This window comes from Oryctolagus cuniculus, chromosome 14 (assembly GCF_964237555.1).
Source record: "Oryctolagus cuniculus chromosome 14, mOryCun1.1, whole genome shotgun sequence".
Classification (NCBI taxonomy): Eukaryota; Metazoa; Chordata; class Mammalia; order Lagomorpha; family Leporidae; genus Oryctolagus; species Oryctolagus cuniculus.
In genome coordinates this window covers 90,208,961-90,221,732 of record NC_091445.1, presented here as the reverse complement: position 1 = coordinate 90,221,732, position 12,772 = coordinate 90,208,961, and the positions used below count along the sequence as shown (strand labels likewise).

The 12,772-nt window shown below is 45.3% G+C and overlaps 1 protein-coding gene and 1 pseudogene across 1 annotated transcript; one reads left to right on the top strand and one right to left on the bottom strand.

The window, feature by feature from the left end:
- Positions 1 to 1,250: 1,250 nt before the first annotated feature.
- On the bottom strand, positions 1,251 to 10,722 carry KGD4 (alpha-ketoglutarate dehydrogenase subunit 4). The gene is made up of 4 exons (XM_002714072.5): positions 10,546 to 10,722; positions 3,683 to 3,746; positions 2,531 to 2,718; positions 1,251 to 1,509 (listed from the first exon to the last, which is right to left on the bottom strand). The coding sequence occupies exons 1-4, from the start codon at positions 10,585 to 10,587 to the stop codon at positions 1,492 to 1,494; spliced, it is 312 nt and encodes a 103-aa protein (XP_002714118.1). The 5' UTR covers positions 10,588 to 10,722; the 3' UTR covers positions 1,251 to 1,491.
- The window catches only part of LOC100358360 (polycomb complex protein BMI-1 pseudogene), a 27,099-nt pseudogene continuing 25,048 nt past the window's right edge, over positions 10,722 to 12,772 (top strand).

Below are 12,772 nucleotides of genomic sequence, written 5' to 3'. Positions count from 1 at the left end.
GAGTAGACTGCTAGCATCCAACCCAAATTCCTATCTCTCGTTTGTGTTGGGGAACATTTACATGGGACTACAACACAGAATTTACAAGAGAAGCAGATGAACTGGAGCAGCAGATGTAAGAGTAACCCACAGGTAGCTGGGTGAAGAATTCTGGGGCCGGCTGGTGCAGCGGATTAGGGTGACATCTGTAGTGTTGGCATCCCAAAGGAATGCTGGTTCAAGTCCTGGCTGCTCCACTTCCCATTCAGCTCCTTGCTAGTGCGCCTGGGAAAGCAGCAGACGATGGCCCAATGCTTGGGCCCCTGCACTCACGTGGGAGACCTGGATGAAGCTCCTGGGTCCTGACTTCAGATCAGCTCAGCTACAGCCACTGCAGCCATTTGGGGAGTGGACCATCGGATGGAGGATCTCTCTCTGTGTGTCTCCCTCTAGTTCTGACTTTCAAGTAAAATAAATAAATCTTACCAAAAAAAAAGGAAACATGAACTCAACACTTCTACTGTCTATCGCTCATGAGCTACCACCCTCACTATCAGGATGACTTCTTTAAGCACGTTCTGGAAATCATTAAGATATGGAAGAGAATTTATTTAGCTTTGTGAGGTTTTATTTTCATAATATACATACCGTTGGCATAGGATGATCCTGTTAAAGTTTGATAAATTGCCTTAATAAAGTAAATTATTTAAGGTGAATATATGAGGTTTTAAGACATAAATTTGAGGAAGTTAATGATTACCAGGATTTGCACACATGATCACAAAGTGGTAAACCAAACAATGACTTTATCTCCCAGAATATAATAAACTACAATCTGTAGTGAAAATTATTCCTATATTCGTATCCTTATTTCATACTCTGAAATTTTTTCTGAATATAGGTTACAAATAATCTTTTGTCTTATTTACCCATTCTAATACCATGGACATCTGTTTTTATCTTGGGTATATTTTTATCATTTGGAGTAGGATATACTTATTAATAAGCCAGTTATACTTTAGTAACCTTATGACTGAAAAAATGTTAGCAAATTTAGAACAAATAATGGAGCCATTATTTCACTATTCTTCATCTAATTTCAGGAAAAGCACTTCTACAGCAGCCATTCCATCTGATAAATTCTTGTCCTGTCTAAACAGAAGAGTGAAATTACGGGAGATCTATGATCGTTTGTTTACTAGACGTTGTGTGCTTGCAGTAGTTCAACACTGGTAATACTTGATCATCACGAGTAAATTAATAGGCTAACATTTAGAAATGTATGCTTTAATAAGTATAAAGTATATAAACAATTAGGTAAGCTCGTGGAGAAGCTGACCAAGATACATAAATTAGGAGATGCAGGTGTTCGTCTGAATTTTCTATATTTCATTATTTTTTTACAGAATATTTATTAAAGTTATTTCATATACAATTTTTCATTTGTCATTTTGGGAGTCCTTTATTATAAAGACAATCCTTTTGTCTGATGACAAGCAGCAGCCACAGCGGTTACTCGGGACCTCCACGCTGCACAGGAAAAGGAAAAGCAGTAAGATGAGATGTTAAATTGAGATAAATGCTTTCATGACCACTAGAAAAATTTACACAATTCTAAGCAGATTATCCCTAGTTTTTAAAAAAACAATTTCGGTTTTCCATAGCTTTTGGGCATTCGTAACCACTGTCATAAACATGATTTCAGATCTGGAAGGGGCTCAGCAATGACCTAGATCGCTTGTCCCTGATGTCTTGTCTCAGGATAGGTATCTGGCCTAGTGGTTAGGAGGTACACGTTCCCATGTTGGAGCACCGGGGTTCAACGCCCAGCTCCAGCTCTTTTTTTTAAGATGTATTTATTTATTTGAAAGGCAGAGTTACAGAGAGGCAGAGGCAGAGAAAGAGAGAGAAAGGGAGAGAGGGGGTCTTCCATCCACTGGTTCACCCCCTAGATGGCCCCAACGGCTGCAGCTGCACCAATCCAAAGACAAGGGCCCAAGAATTTGGGCCATCTTCTACTGCTTTCCCGGCCACAGCAGAGCTGGCTTGGAAGTAGGGCAGCCAGGATTTGAACCAGCACCCATTTGGGATGCCAGCTCTGCAGGTGGTGGCTTCACCCGCTACACCACAGCACTGGCCCCAAGTTCCAGCTTTTGACCAGTTTCCTGCTGCTGCAGACTTTGGCAGGCGCAGTTCCTACCGCCCAGCCCACCCAGCCTTGGCTATTGTGGGAATTTAGTGGACAGACCCGTGGATGGGAGCGCTGTCTGCCTCTTAAATAAATAAATAAAAATTGAAACAATCTTGCCTCAGGAGCTCTCTTCACTCCAAAAATTACTGAAGACTCCAATAAATTTTCTTCATGTGGCTACGCCTATTGCTATTTAATGCACAAAGTATGGTTTGACTCTCAGTCCTGGTCTACCTGCCCAAATCTGCCTTAACTACCACCATAACTGACAAGACGATGGGAGCAGCAGATAAGTCAGCGCACAAAACTCCAAAAGCCAAAATGTTTTGCAAAGTCTTGTGATAAAGAACAACAACATACTTGGATAAATTCCATTTCTTCTGGAGGTACGGGTTTCCGTCTGTATTTCTGAGGTAACGATTTAATGATTTCGGCAGTGTCCGGTGGCCCCTGATACATCAGCAGATCTGGTGATTTACTTCCCTTCGCATGCTGTGCGACTGTAGAAGTGTGAGATGGTAATCCAGCTGATCTCAAAGCTTCAGACACTGACATTTAAAAAACAAAAACACACCTAATTAGAGCAATTACTCAAGTGTGAAATAATGAGTTTTAAGTAAGTGAATTCCAAAAATGAATAAGTTTGAAAAAGACTTCTAGTTAGTGCCTGGAGTTCAACCCATTATGTATAACCTACACTACTTAAATTTTGTCATAAAAGCCCTCAGAGGCCAACACATGTTGAAGTTTATAGCTAATATATTACAATGGGGAATAAGTCGATAAACCTAAATAACAATTTTTCAATATAAGGGGCCAGCACTGTGGCAAAACTGGTTGTCACTGCTCGCAATGCTAACAACTCATAACTGCAGTGCCATCCACTGTCAAGCAGTCAAGTCCTGACTACTCCACTTCTAATCCAGCTGCCTGCTAATGTGCTTGAGAAGGCAACAGAAAATGACCCAAGTACTTAGGTCCCTCCCACCCAAGTGGGAGGCCAGTATGGAGTTCCTCGTTCCTAGCCTCAGCCTGGCCCAGACTGGGCTACTACAGCCATTTTGAGGAGTGAATAAGCAGATGGAAGGTCTCCCTCCCTGTCTCTCTCTCTGTTGCTCTGCATTTCAAAATAAAATAAATAAATCTTAAAAAAAAATACTCTGGGAGCTGGCACCCTGGCACAGCAGATTAAACTGCTGCCTGCAATGCTGGCATCCCCAGTTTGAGTCTCGCCTGCTCCACTTCTGATCCATTTCCTTGCTAATGTGACTGGGAAAGCAGTGGAGGACTGCCCAAGTGCTTGGGCCCACGTGGAGACCTGGGTGGAGTTTCCGGTTCCTTGCTCTAGCGTAGCTCAGCCCCAGCTATTATGCCCATCTGGGGATTGAACCAGTGGATGGAACATCTCTCTCTCTCTCCTTCTTGCTCTCTGTCACTCTTACAAATAAATAAAAATGAAAAATATTTAACTAAAAATCACTACTTAGAAAATCTAAATAAAGTACAACTTACCATTGGGTTTAGGATTGTCTCTTCTGTCAGGGAACCTTATTAACGGGGTATGTGGCTTGACTACCTAAAAGAACAATAAAATGCATAAAAAAAAATCTCATTGACTATAGAAGCAGTCATCTACTAAAGCTCATAAATGGATAACCTTGTTAAAACAACTATTTGACAGCAACAATCGTATTTTTCTCTAATCAGAAAAGCTGGTTTATGAATTATTAACTTGCTTATTTTCTAGTCATCATTTTGTGCTTTATGTATCACAAGACTTTTCAGTATATTATTAACTGACCTCAAAATAACCTTATAAAAAGATGACATGGATTTTATCTTGCATGATTTATTTATTGGTAAGAAAGAGACTGGAAGTTTCTCAATTTGTACTGATTGTGGTTTCCCTACTATGTCAATATCGAACAGTTCAGGATAGGATACAAAGCAAACAATCACATAGAGAATTAGGTAAATAACACCTTTTCTGACTACAAAAGTAACACTGGCTCACTGTAAGTGTGGGGAGCAACTGAGACTAGGCTAAGTTACTGGAATTAAGATTTATTCTATGCATCTGCTCTCCCACAATATGGCGCTGGGAGAGGAGTAAAAACAACTTTTACACAGCTGCCTCCAGTTCAAGCAGTAACCTGCAGGAGCTGATCCTGCTCTTGATTGGAGGATAGCAGCGTGCTCGGCGTGTGGGTAGCAGAGTTGGGATTGGTGGAAGAGGACTATAAAGGAGGAGAGAGACAACATGCACCAGGAACATCTAAGGGGAACATCTGAAGGAACACCTGAGCAGCCCCCGAGAGAGCCGGCCAGCGGTGTGCCGCTCCCCCGCAGAAGTGGGGAATGTGGCAGGGGGAACCGCCCTTCCACGGAGGTGGAAGGACGGTAGCCAACCCGGGAAGAACCAGCAGCAAACCCGGGGAGGGCCGAGCAGACAAAAGAACAGCGCAGGGTCCTGTGTCGTTCCTCCGCGAAGAGGGGGAGCGACAGTAAGAAATTTGCAAAAAATGCAGAAAAGCACAAAGAAGAAATCACTATAATCTCCAAGCCCACATAAAGCAGATAAAAATATCTGGTAGATTTTTAGTCTTTTTCCTAAATTCAAGGAAATACAGCTTTTTAGAATAATGTTATTATGATAGACATTGAAAGACTATGAACATTTTCATCCCTAAGATTCTAGAGTGCTACAGAAAACTTTAAACCTATTAGTATGAAACCACTTCAATGAATAATCTAACGAACAGAGTACACTTTTTAACCAAAGTAATCTATAAATTGCTATGTAACTAATGAGACTGAGGTATGTTTATCTGTAAATATATCCGTATATATGGACTATCAGGCATTTTATGTGAGTACAGAAGTAAGCAGGCTTGTTGGGAGCAGCCTGAAGTTCCAGCACCACAATTCTGCTGCTGAGAGAAAAGGCTGGGATAGGTTCTTGTCCTCCACATAGAAGTATGCCCAAGTTTGCAGAGTTAAAAACAAGGGGCTGGCACTGTGGCTTAAAACCCTGGCCTGAGGTGCCAGCATTCCATATGGGCTCTGGTTCGAGTCCCGGCTGCTCCTCTTCCAATCCCGCTCTCTGCTGTGGCCTGGGAAAGCAGCAGAAGATGGCCCAAGTGCTTGGGCCCTTGCACCCGCGTGGGAGACCCGAAAGAAGCTCCTGGCTCCTGACTGGTGCAGCTCTGGCCCTTGCGGCCATATGGGGAGTGAACCAGTGGATGGAAGACTTCTCTGTCTCTACCTCTCTCTGTATGTAACTGTCTTTCAAATAAAATAAATCTAAAAAAACAAACAAAAAAAAACCCACACAAAAAACAAAACCCACTTTTCTTTCTACTGTTTCTTCCCTTTCATAACTGAGCTTTGTGAAAGAATTTCCCGTCTCATCCTACTGCTACTGCCCTATTTAAAAATATGAAAAATGTTCCACAGTTCTCAGGATAAAGTTCAAACTCTTACTTGGCATTCAGAGGCTTGTCACCATGTGGCCTCTCCTGTCTGCAGTCGTAGTCCCCACCACTGATGCGTCTGCCACCCAGGTATCCTAAGTACTTTTCACTTCCCTAACTCATCACGCTCTTGCCATCCCCACTGCATCTGGAGCCTACCCTGACTGCTAAACCTATAAAACAGCTCAAGTGTCACTCCTCTCTAAGCAACTTCCCCCGATTCCACAGTCTGAGTTAAAATGTGTAGGAGCTTTTCACAGCCTCCCACGTGGGTGCAGGGGCCCAAGGACTTGGGCCATCCTCCACTGCTTTCCCAGGCCACAGCAGAGAGCTGGATTGGAAGTGGAGCAGCTGGGACTTGAACCGGCACCCATTTGGGATGAGAGCACTGCAGGCTGCAGCTTTATCTGCTATGCCACAGTGCCAGCCCCCTTTTGAGTGAAGGGTGTAAAGTCTTCGTCTAGATTCAATTTTAAATTGTTTTCCTTTTCATGAAGGTATCCAGCATTTTCAGCACCACTTGTTGAAGATGAATTTTTCTCCATTATGTTGCCTTTGACCTTTTTAAAATTATTATTATTATTTTGAAAGGCAGAGTGGACAGTGAGAGAGAGAGAGAGAGAGAAAGGTCTTCCTTTTTGCCATTGGTTCACCCTCCAATGGCGGCTGTGGCTGGTGTGCTGTGGCTGGCGCACCGCGCTGATCCAATGGCAGGAGCCAGGTACTTATCCTGGTCTCCCATGGGATGCAGGGCCCAAGCACTTGGGCCATCCTCCACTGCACTCCCTGGCTACAGCAGAGAGCTGGCCTGGAAGAGGGGCAACCGGGACTAGAACCCGGGGTGCCGGTGCCGCTAGGTGGAGGATTAGCCTAGTGAGCCGCGGTGCCGGCTGCCTTTGACCTTTGTCAAGTATAAGTCAACTATCCTTCTATTTTTACCTTTCAGATCTCTTAGATTTAGCTGTGCTTCCTACATAGCACAGTGCTGGATTTTCATGTTAGCTAACCTGAAAATGTTATTGCCCATCTACATTTACAGATATAACTTCAAAGTTTGGTATAAATCTGTCTTATGATAAATTCTTTGGTTATGTGCCTTTTTTCTTTCACTTGACTTTTGATATTTAGAAAAAAACTATATTTTTGTATGTGTTTACATTAATATTTCTAGATAATACCTTTAGTCACTCTTTTTTGCAATACTGTTGGTTCATTATTATGAGAAATGATGAGATATTACAGCAATCTATTCTGTATTATTCTGTATTCCTTCAGCACCTCCTATTGCCAGTTAGTAAGTAGAGGCAATAGCAAATTAATTTACCTTCTATAAACTCTTCCCCTTATTCTTCAATTTTTTAAAGTTATATATTTTTAAGGTTATATTTGGGCCGGCGCCGTGGCTCAATAGGCTAATCCTCTGCCTGCAGCACCAGCACACCGGGTTCTAGTCCCGGTCGGGGCGACGGATTCTGTCCCGGTTGCCCCTCTTCCAGGCCAGCTCTCTGCTGTGGCCCGGGAGTGCAGTGGAGGATGGCCCAAGTGCTTGGGCCCTGCACCCCATGGGAGACCAGGAGAAGCACCTGGCTCCTGGCTTCAGATCAGCGTGGTGCGCCGGCCACAGCAGCCATTGGGGGGTGAACCAACGGCAAAGGAAGACCTTTCTCTCTCTCTCTCTCTCTCACTGTCCACTCTGCCTGTCAAAAAAAAAAAAAAAAAAGGTTATATTTGGTCTGTCAGAACAAACAAACAGTTACTATCTCCACTCTTTACTCTTGGTTCTACAGTTAAACATACCTTATACTCATCCCCAGTAGTTGTATTGAAACATCTCCAGTGATTTTCTAATGTCAAAGTAGATCTAGTAGGAGGAGCTCTTGAGAACACTGAGTTATGAAATGTTCAGGAGAGTTTGTGTGGGATCGACAATGTGGTACAATGGGTTAAAAGCCCCAACCTGCAGCACCAGCATCCCATATGGGTGCCAGTTCAAGTCCCAGCTGCTCCACTTCTGATTCAGCTCCTTGTTAATGCACCTGGGAAAGCAGGAAGTCCTGGGGCCCCTGCACTCACTTGGGAGACCTGGAAGAAGCTCCTGGCTCCTGGCTTTGGATAGGCTCAGCTCTGGCCAATACAGCCACTTGGGGAATGAACCAGTGGATGGAAGACCTCTCTCTATATAACTCTGCCTTTCAAATAAATAAAATATTTTAAGAAAATACATTTTGTGGGCCAGCGCCGTGGCTCAATAGGCTAATCCTCCGCCTTGGGGCGCTGGCACACCGGGTTCTAGTCCTGGTCGGGGCGCTGGATTGTCCCAGTTGCCCCTCTTCCAGGGCAGCTCTCTGCTATGACCCAGGAGTTCAGTGGAGGATGGCCCAAGTACTTGGGCCCTGCACCCACATGGGAGACTAGGAGAAGCACCTGGCTCCTGCCATCGGATCAGCAGTGTGCCGGCCGCAGCGCGCCAGCCGCGGTGGCCATTGGAGGGTGAACCAACGGCAAAAAGGAAGACCTTTCTCCCTGTTTCTCTCTCTCTCACTGTTCACTCTGCCTGTCAAAAAAAAAAAATATATATATATATATTTTTTTTTGTGACCTTTACACTTTAAGGTCAGTACAGTTACAAAATCACTTTTACTTTCCTTTACTACCTTGAATATGTCCTCCTGGATGAAGAAATTATTTTTTTAAATTTATGACTTTTGTTCCCTTTTAAGTGCCTAGTCTTATTGCCTGGGTCAGCAAAGAAGTTCTGTTTAAAATTTAATGACTTTATCATTAAATTCATTAATCAACCATATTGGCTCACTTCTCCCCATACAAGGTATTGGGTTAACTCTTCTTTTATATCAGGAAAATTCTATTAAAATGTTTCAAGATGTATTTTCTCTTCACTTACTGTTCAAAGACCCTCCATTGTGATTTCCCATCAGATTGTGCCAGTTTTCTGTAATGTAATTCTTTAGAAATGGATCAACTACCAAATTCAAAGTTCTATGTCTGTTTTGTTGGCAGTGAGGTCTCAACAAGTATAGGCCGGGCACAGAGGTACTCAATATATGTGGTATGTAATTATTATGCCTAATGCCTGTATTATGAATATGGGAATACCATACAGATCTTTACTCTGGATAGGAAGGCCATTCAACATCTATCTCACAGAATCCTTGTACATATCAGCAGTGAGTTATTACCACTGTGTACTATCCCATCTTAACTACCACAATTTACCCTAATAATGGACATATGAATTGTTTCTTGTTTGGAGGTTATTACAAGTGAAGCTTCTGCTTACTTTGTTTTCTGTGAACATTTTTCTACAAGGCTTCTTATAGTATAAGGTACAGGCATTCATTTCTCTTGGAATAAGCCTGTAATTGCTGGGTCATGGGGAGGTATACGTTTTCCCAAGTGGCTGTACCACTTTAAACTCCCATCAGCAGTGGATGAGGGTTTCAGGTGTTTTACATTCTCATCAGCACTCAGTACTGTCAGCCTTTTAAATTTCTCTCCTGGCCGGCGCTGCGGCTCAATAGGCTAATCCTCCACCTTGTGGCGCCGGCACACCGGGTTCTAGTCCCGGTCGGGGCGCCGGATTCTGTCCCAGTTGCCCCTTTTCCAGTCCAGCTCTCTGCTGTGGCCCGGGAGTGCAGTGGAGGATGGCCCAAGTGCTTGGGCCCTGCACCCCATGGGAGACCAGGAGAAGCACCTGGCTCCTGCCTTCGGCTCAGTGCGGTGCGCCGGCCATTGGAGGGTGAACCAACAGCAAAAGGAAGACCTTTCTCTCTGTCTCTCTCTCACTTTCCACTCTGCCTGTCAAAAAAAAAATTTTTTCTCTCCTTATTTTAATTTACGCTTTTCACATTTTTTGCTCATTTGGGTATATCTTAGTACAGTATCAAGAATTTTACCCATTTTTAAGTTGAGTTGCGTATTTATCATTGACATACATGGTTACCTATCATGGATACTAGACCTTTGTCAGATGTTCCCTCAGTCCTTACAGAAATACACGCTACACGAGTAAGTGAGGATTATCATTCAGAAAACAACCTCAGGACCTTCCGGAAAAGGTCTTTTCACAGACGTATCTGTGCAACAGGGAATCTCCTAGCAAAGCTGACAGTTAAGCACAAAAATAATACATCTGAAGGGCTGAAGACTGTATGTCAACTACACAAGTGGGGACTGTGTCATTTTTACGCCGATTTTACCTCTCCTGTTTAAGCTAAAGACCACAGCTGCAGAAGCAAGTACAACAGCTATCAGGAGTCGGTTGCTAGTGCATGGATCAACAATAAATTTACCTAGCTGCCTATCTAAACTCACGGAAAACAGGCGTGGGAAACCGGCGATGAAATACCTACGGTGATAAACAGTGCAGTGTTTTCTACACCCCTCCCTCCAGTAGTCGAGCGCTGGGAGACGTCGGGTCGAACCGGCCCTAGGCAGGCCTCAACCCGCGGGGCCACTTGGCCAGCCATTCCCAAGACCTTGAAGGGACAGCGGGTCAGAGCCAAGGTTCGTTCCCTTCCACGCCGCGCCACCGCCTCGCTTCCGATTGGCTGACGCGAGCCCACCGCAGACAGCCCTGGACGCTGATTGGCCCGGCGGCTCAGCGCCGCGCAGCTAGCCCGCACTCTCCTCGGGCTGATAACGAGGTCCCGCGGAGGCGTCCGGGCGCCGCGCTCTCGCCTCCGGGCTGGAGCCCTGGCTCCAGACCCCGGCTCGCCGCTCGACCCGACAGCCCAGGCGCAGGTCCCCTCCTCACCCACACATCCCGGCCGCTGCCGCTGGCCCCACTCAGGGCCGCGGGCCCCGCCAGTCTTCGCCACCGCTGTTGCTCCCCAGCGCCGTCCCCGCCGCCTAAGGTGACGAAAGGCGGCTGAATCCCTTTACCTGGACGACCCGGCTGGCAGACGCCATCTTACTGCCCATCATGACCCCGGGCAGGGGCAGCTTCCGGGGCGCGAGCGAGCCGCGGCGATCTCTGGAGTCGTGGGCTTCTGTGGGGCGGGGCCTTTCTTGTGACGTCACGGGGCGGGGCGACGGCCGTGGGCGGGGCCCGTCCGGCTCGCGGTAAGCCCCGCCCCCGCCCCGCCCCTCTCCCCGGCGGGGCGCTGCCCGCGCTCGTGGGGTGGGAAGCTGTCTAGGGAGGGCCATTGCCTCTCTACACAGCCAGCCTCTGACTTCGGTATGATTCAACTCTGTCTGAAACCAGTTAAGTTGTGGCGTCCCAAGTTGAGCGGTCTTGTTAAAACTTGGGAGCTGGCGAGCTCAGAAGAAAAGCTCTGGGTTGACAGGGGTCGCGCCGTACTCCTTTGCTGATTGGCACTGCCTGATTTAAGTTTGTTTTCTTCTGGCAGTCTTTACACCTGCTACCGAACTGCCACCTCTGCGCCAAAGCTGACAGAACTCCAAAGCTGAGGACTTAATTTCTGAGACACAAGCCGGTCGCATCATTCCCCCAGTTATATTAAGTTTCATGGTAAATATTCATGCTTTTTCTTTTTTACAACTTTTAAAATGCACATTAGGTTGTGGCCATTTAACATAACTTTGTGGGTGATATAACCTTATGCTGTTGTAAATATTTAGAGCCACCAACTTGTTTTAATGATATGGACCAGTGACTTCTAAAAATGGGGAGATTTGTAAAAACATAAATTACTAACCCGTATATGAGGTATTATGATTGTACATAGAGAAGCACATAATCCTTTTTAAAAAAAACTTTAAAAACTTGTCTTCACCTCATGTATTGTAAAAACTAGACTGAAAAAAATGATTGAATGGGAAGTTTTAGGCAGTTTGCAGAAAAAGAAATGCAAACTTTAAACATTTTTAAAAATACAAAATTTTAAAAAAATAGAAGTTAGCAAATGTATTTAAAACTATTCGGGGCCGGTGCTGTGGCGCAACAAGTTAAATAAAGCCCTGGCCTGAAACGCCGGCATCCCATATGGGCGCTGGTTCAAGACCCGGCTGCTCCTCCTCCGAACCAGCACTCTGCTATGGCCTGGGAAAGCAGAAGAAGATGGTCCAAGTCCTTGGGCCCCTGCACCTGTGTGGGAGAACTGGAAGAAGCTCCTGGCTCCTGGCTTCAGATCGGGGCAGCTCTGGCCGTTGCAGCTGTTTAGGGAGTGAACCAGCGGACGGAGGACCTTTTTTTCTACCTCTTAAATTAAAACAAACAAAAAACTACTCAACCTTACTCACCTAAGAAAAATTTATTTTTAAAAATTTTATTTTCTGAGAAGCAGAGACAGGGAAGGAAAGACAGAACTTACATTCTCTGGTTCACTCGTCAAATTCAACAGGCACTCGGGGGGCCCATTGCCAGGAGGCAAGAACTCAATCCAGGTCCTCCAGATGAGTGGTAGTGAGCAGTAACTGCTATCTCCCAGGGTTTGCATTAGCAGGAAGCTGGAGCCAGGAGCTGACCCCGCTATCTAACCAAAGTGCTTGAATGTGGGACAAGGATGCCTTAACCTCTAGACCACATGCCTGCCCCTAAAGAAAATCTAAATTCCTGAAATGCTATTTTGTTTTCTAAAATTTATCTATTTATTTGAAAAACAAAGTGACAGAGAAAGAGAGAGACAAAGATCTTCCTTCTGTTAATTCCCCAGATGGCCCCAATGGCTGGGACTGACCAGGCTGGAGCCAGGATCTCCATCCAGGTCTCCCATGTGGGTGGCAGGTGCTCATCTTCTGCTTCTTTCCCAGGTGCATTAGCAGGAAGCTGGATCAGAAGTAGAGCAGCTGGGGCTCCAACCAGTCCTCATGTAGGATGCTGGCATCCTATGTGGCTTCCTAACCTGCAGTGCCACATGAAACACTGTTTTAATCTGTCAAATTGGCAAATGTGCAACTTGGGCAACACAGTCTACAAAGACTGAAGGAGAAGAGACACTCATACATTTTTGGTGGGTATAAAAGATGATGCAACTTTAATGGTAGGCAACAGGTCATCTGAAAATATAAAAATTGGGGCAGCACTGTGGAGTATCAGGTAAGGCACCGCCTGTGATACCAGTATCCCATATGGGCACCGGTTCAAATCTCGGCTGCTCCACTTCTGATCCAGCTCTCTGCTAATGGCCCAAGTGGTTGGGCTCCTGTC

What these genes read in the sequence shown, in the direction of transcription:
- KGD4 (XM_002714072.5), bottom strand. Translation starts at nt 10,587, where the DNA reads ATGATGGGCAGTAAGATGGCGTCTGCCAGCCGGGTCGTCCAG. An exon ending in CTGCCAGCCGGGTCGTCCAG is followed by an intron (nt 3,747 to 10,545) that starts GTAAAGGGATTC and finishes TTGTTCTTTTAG; the next exon opens with GTAGTCAAGCCACATACCCC. An exon ending in AGACAATCCTAAACCCAATG is followed by an intron (nt 2,719 to 3,682) that starts GTAAGTTGTACT and finishes TTTAAATGTCAG; the next exon opens with TGTCTGAAGCTTTGAGATCA.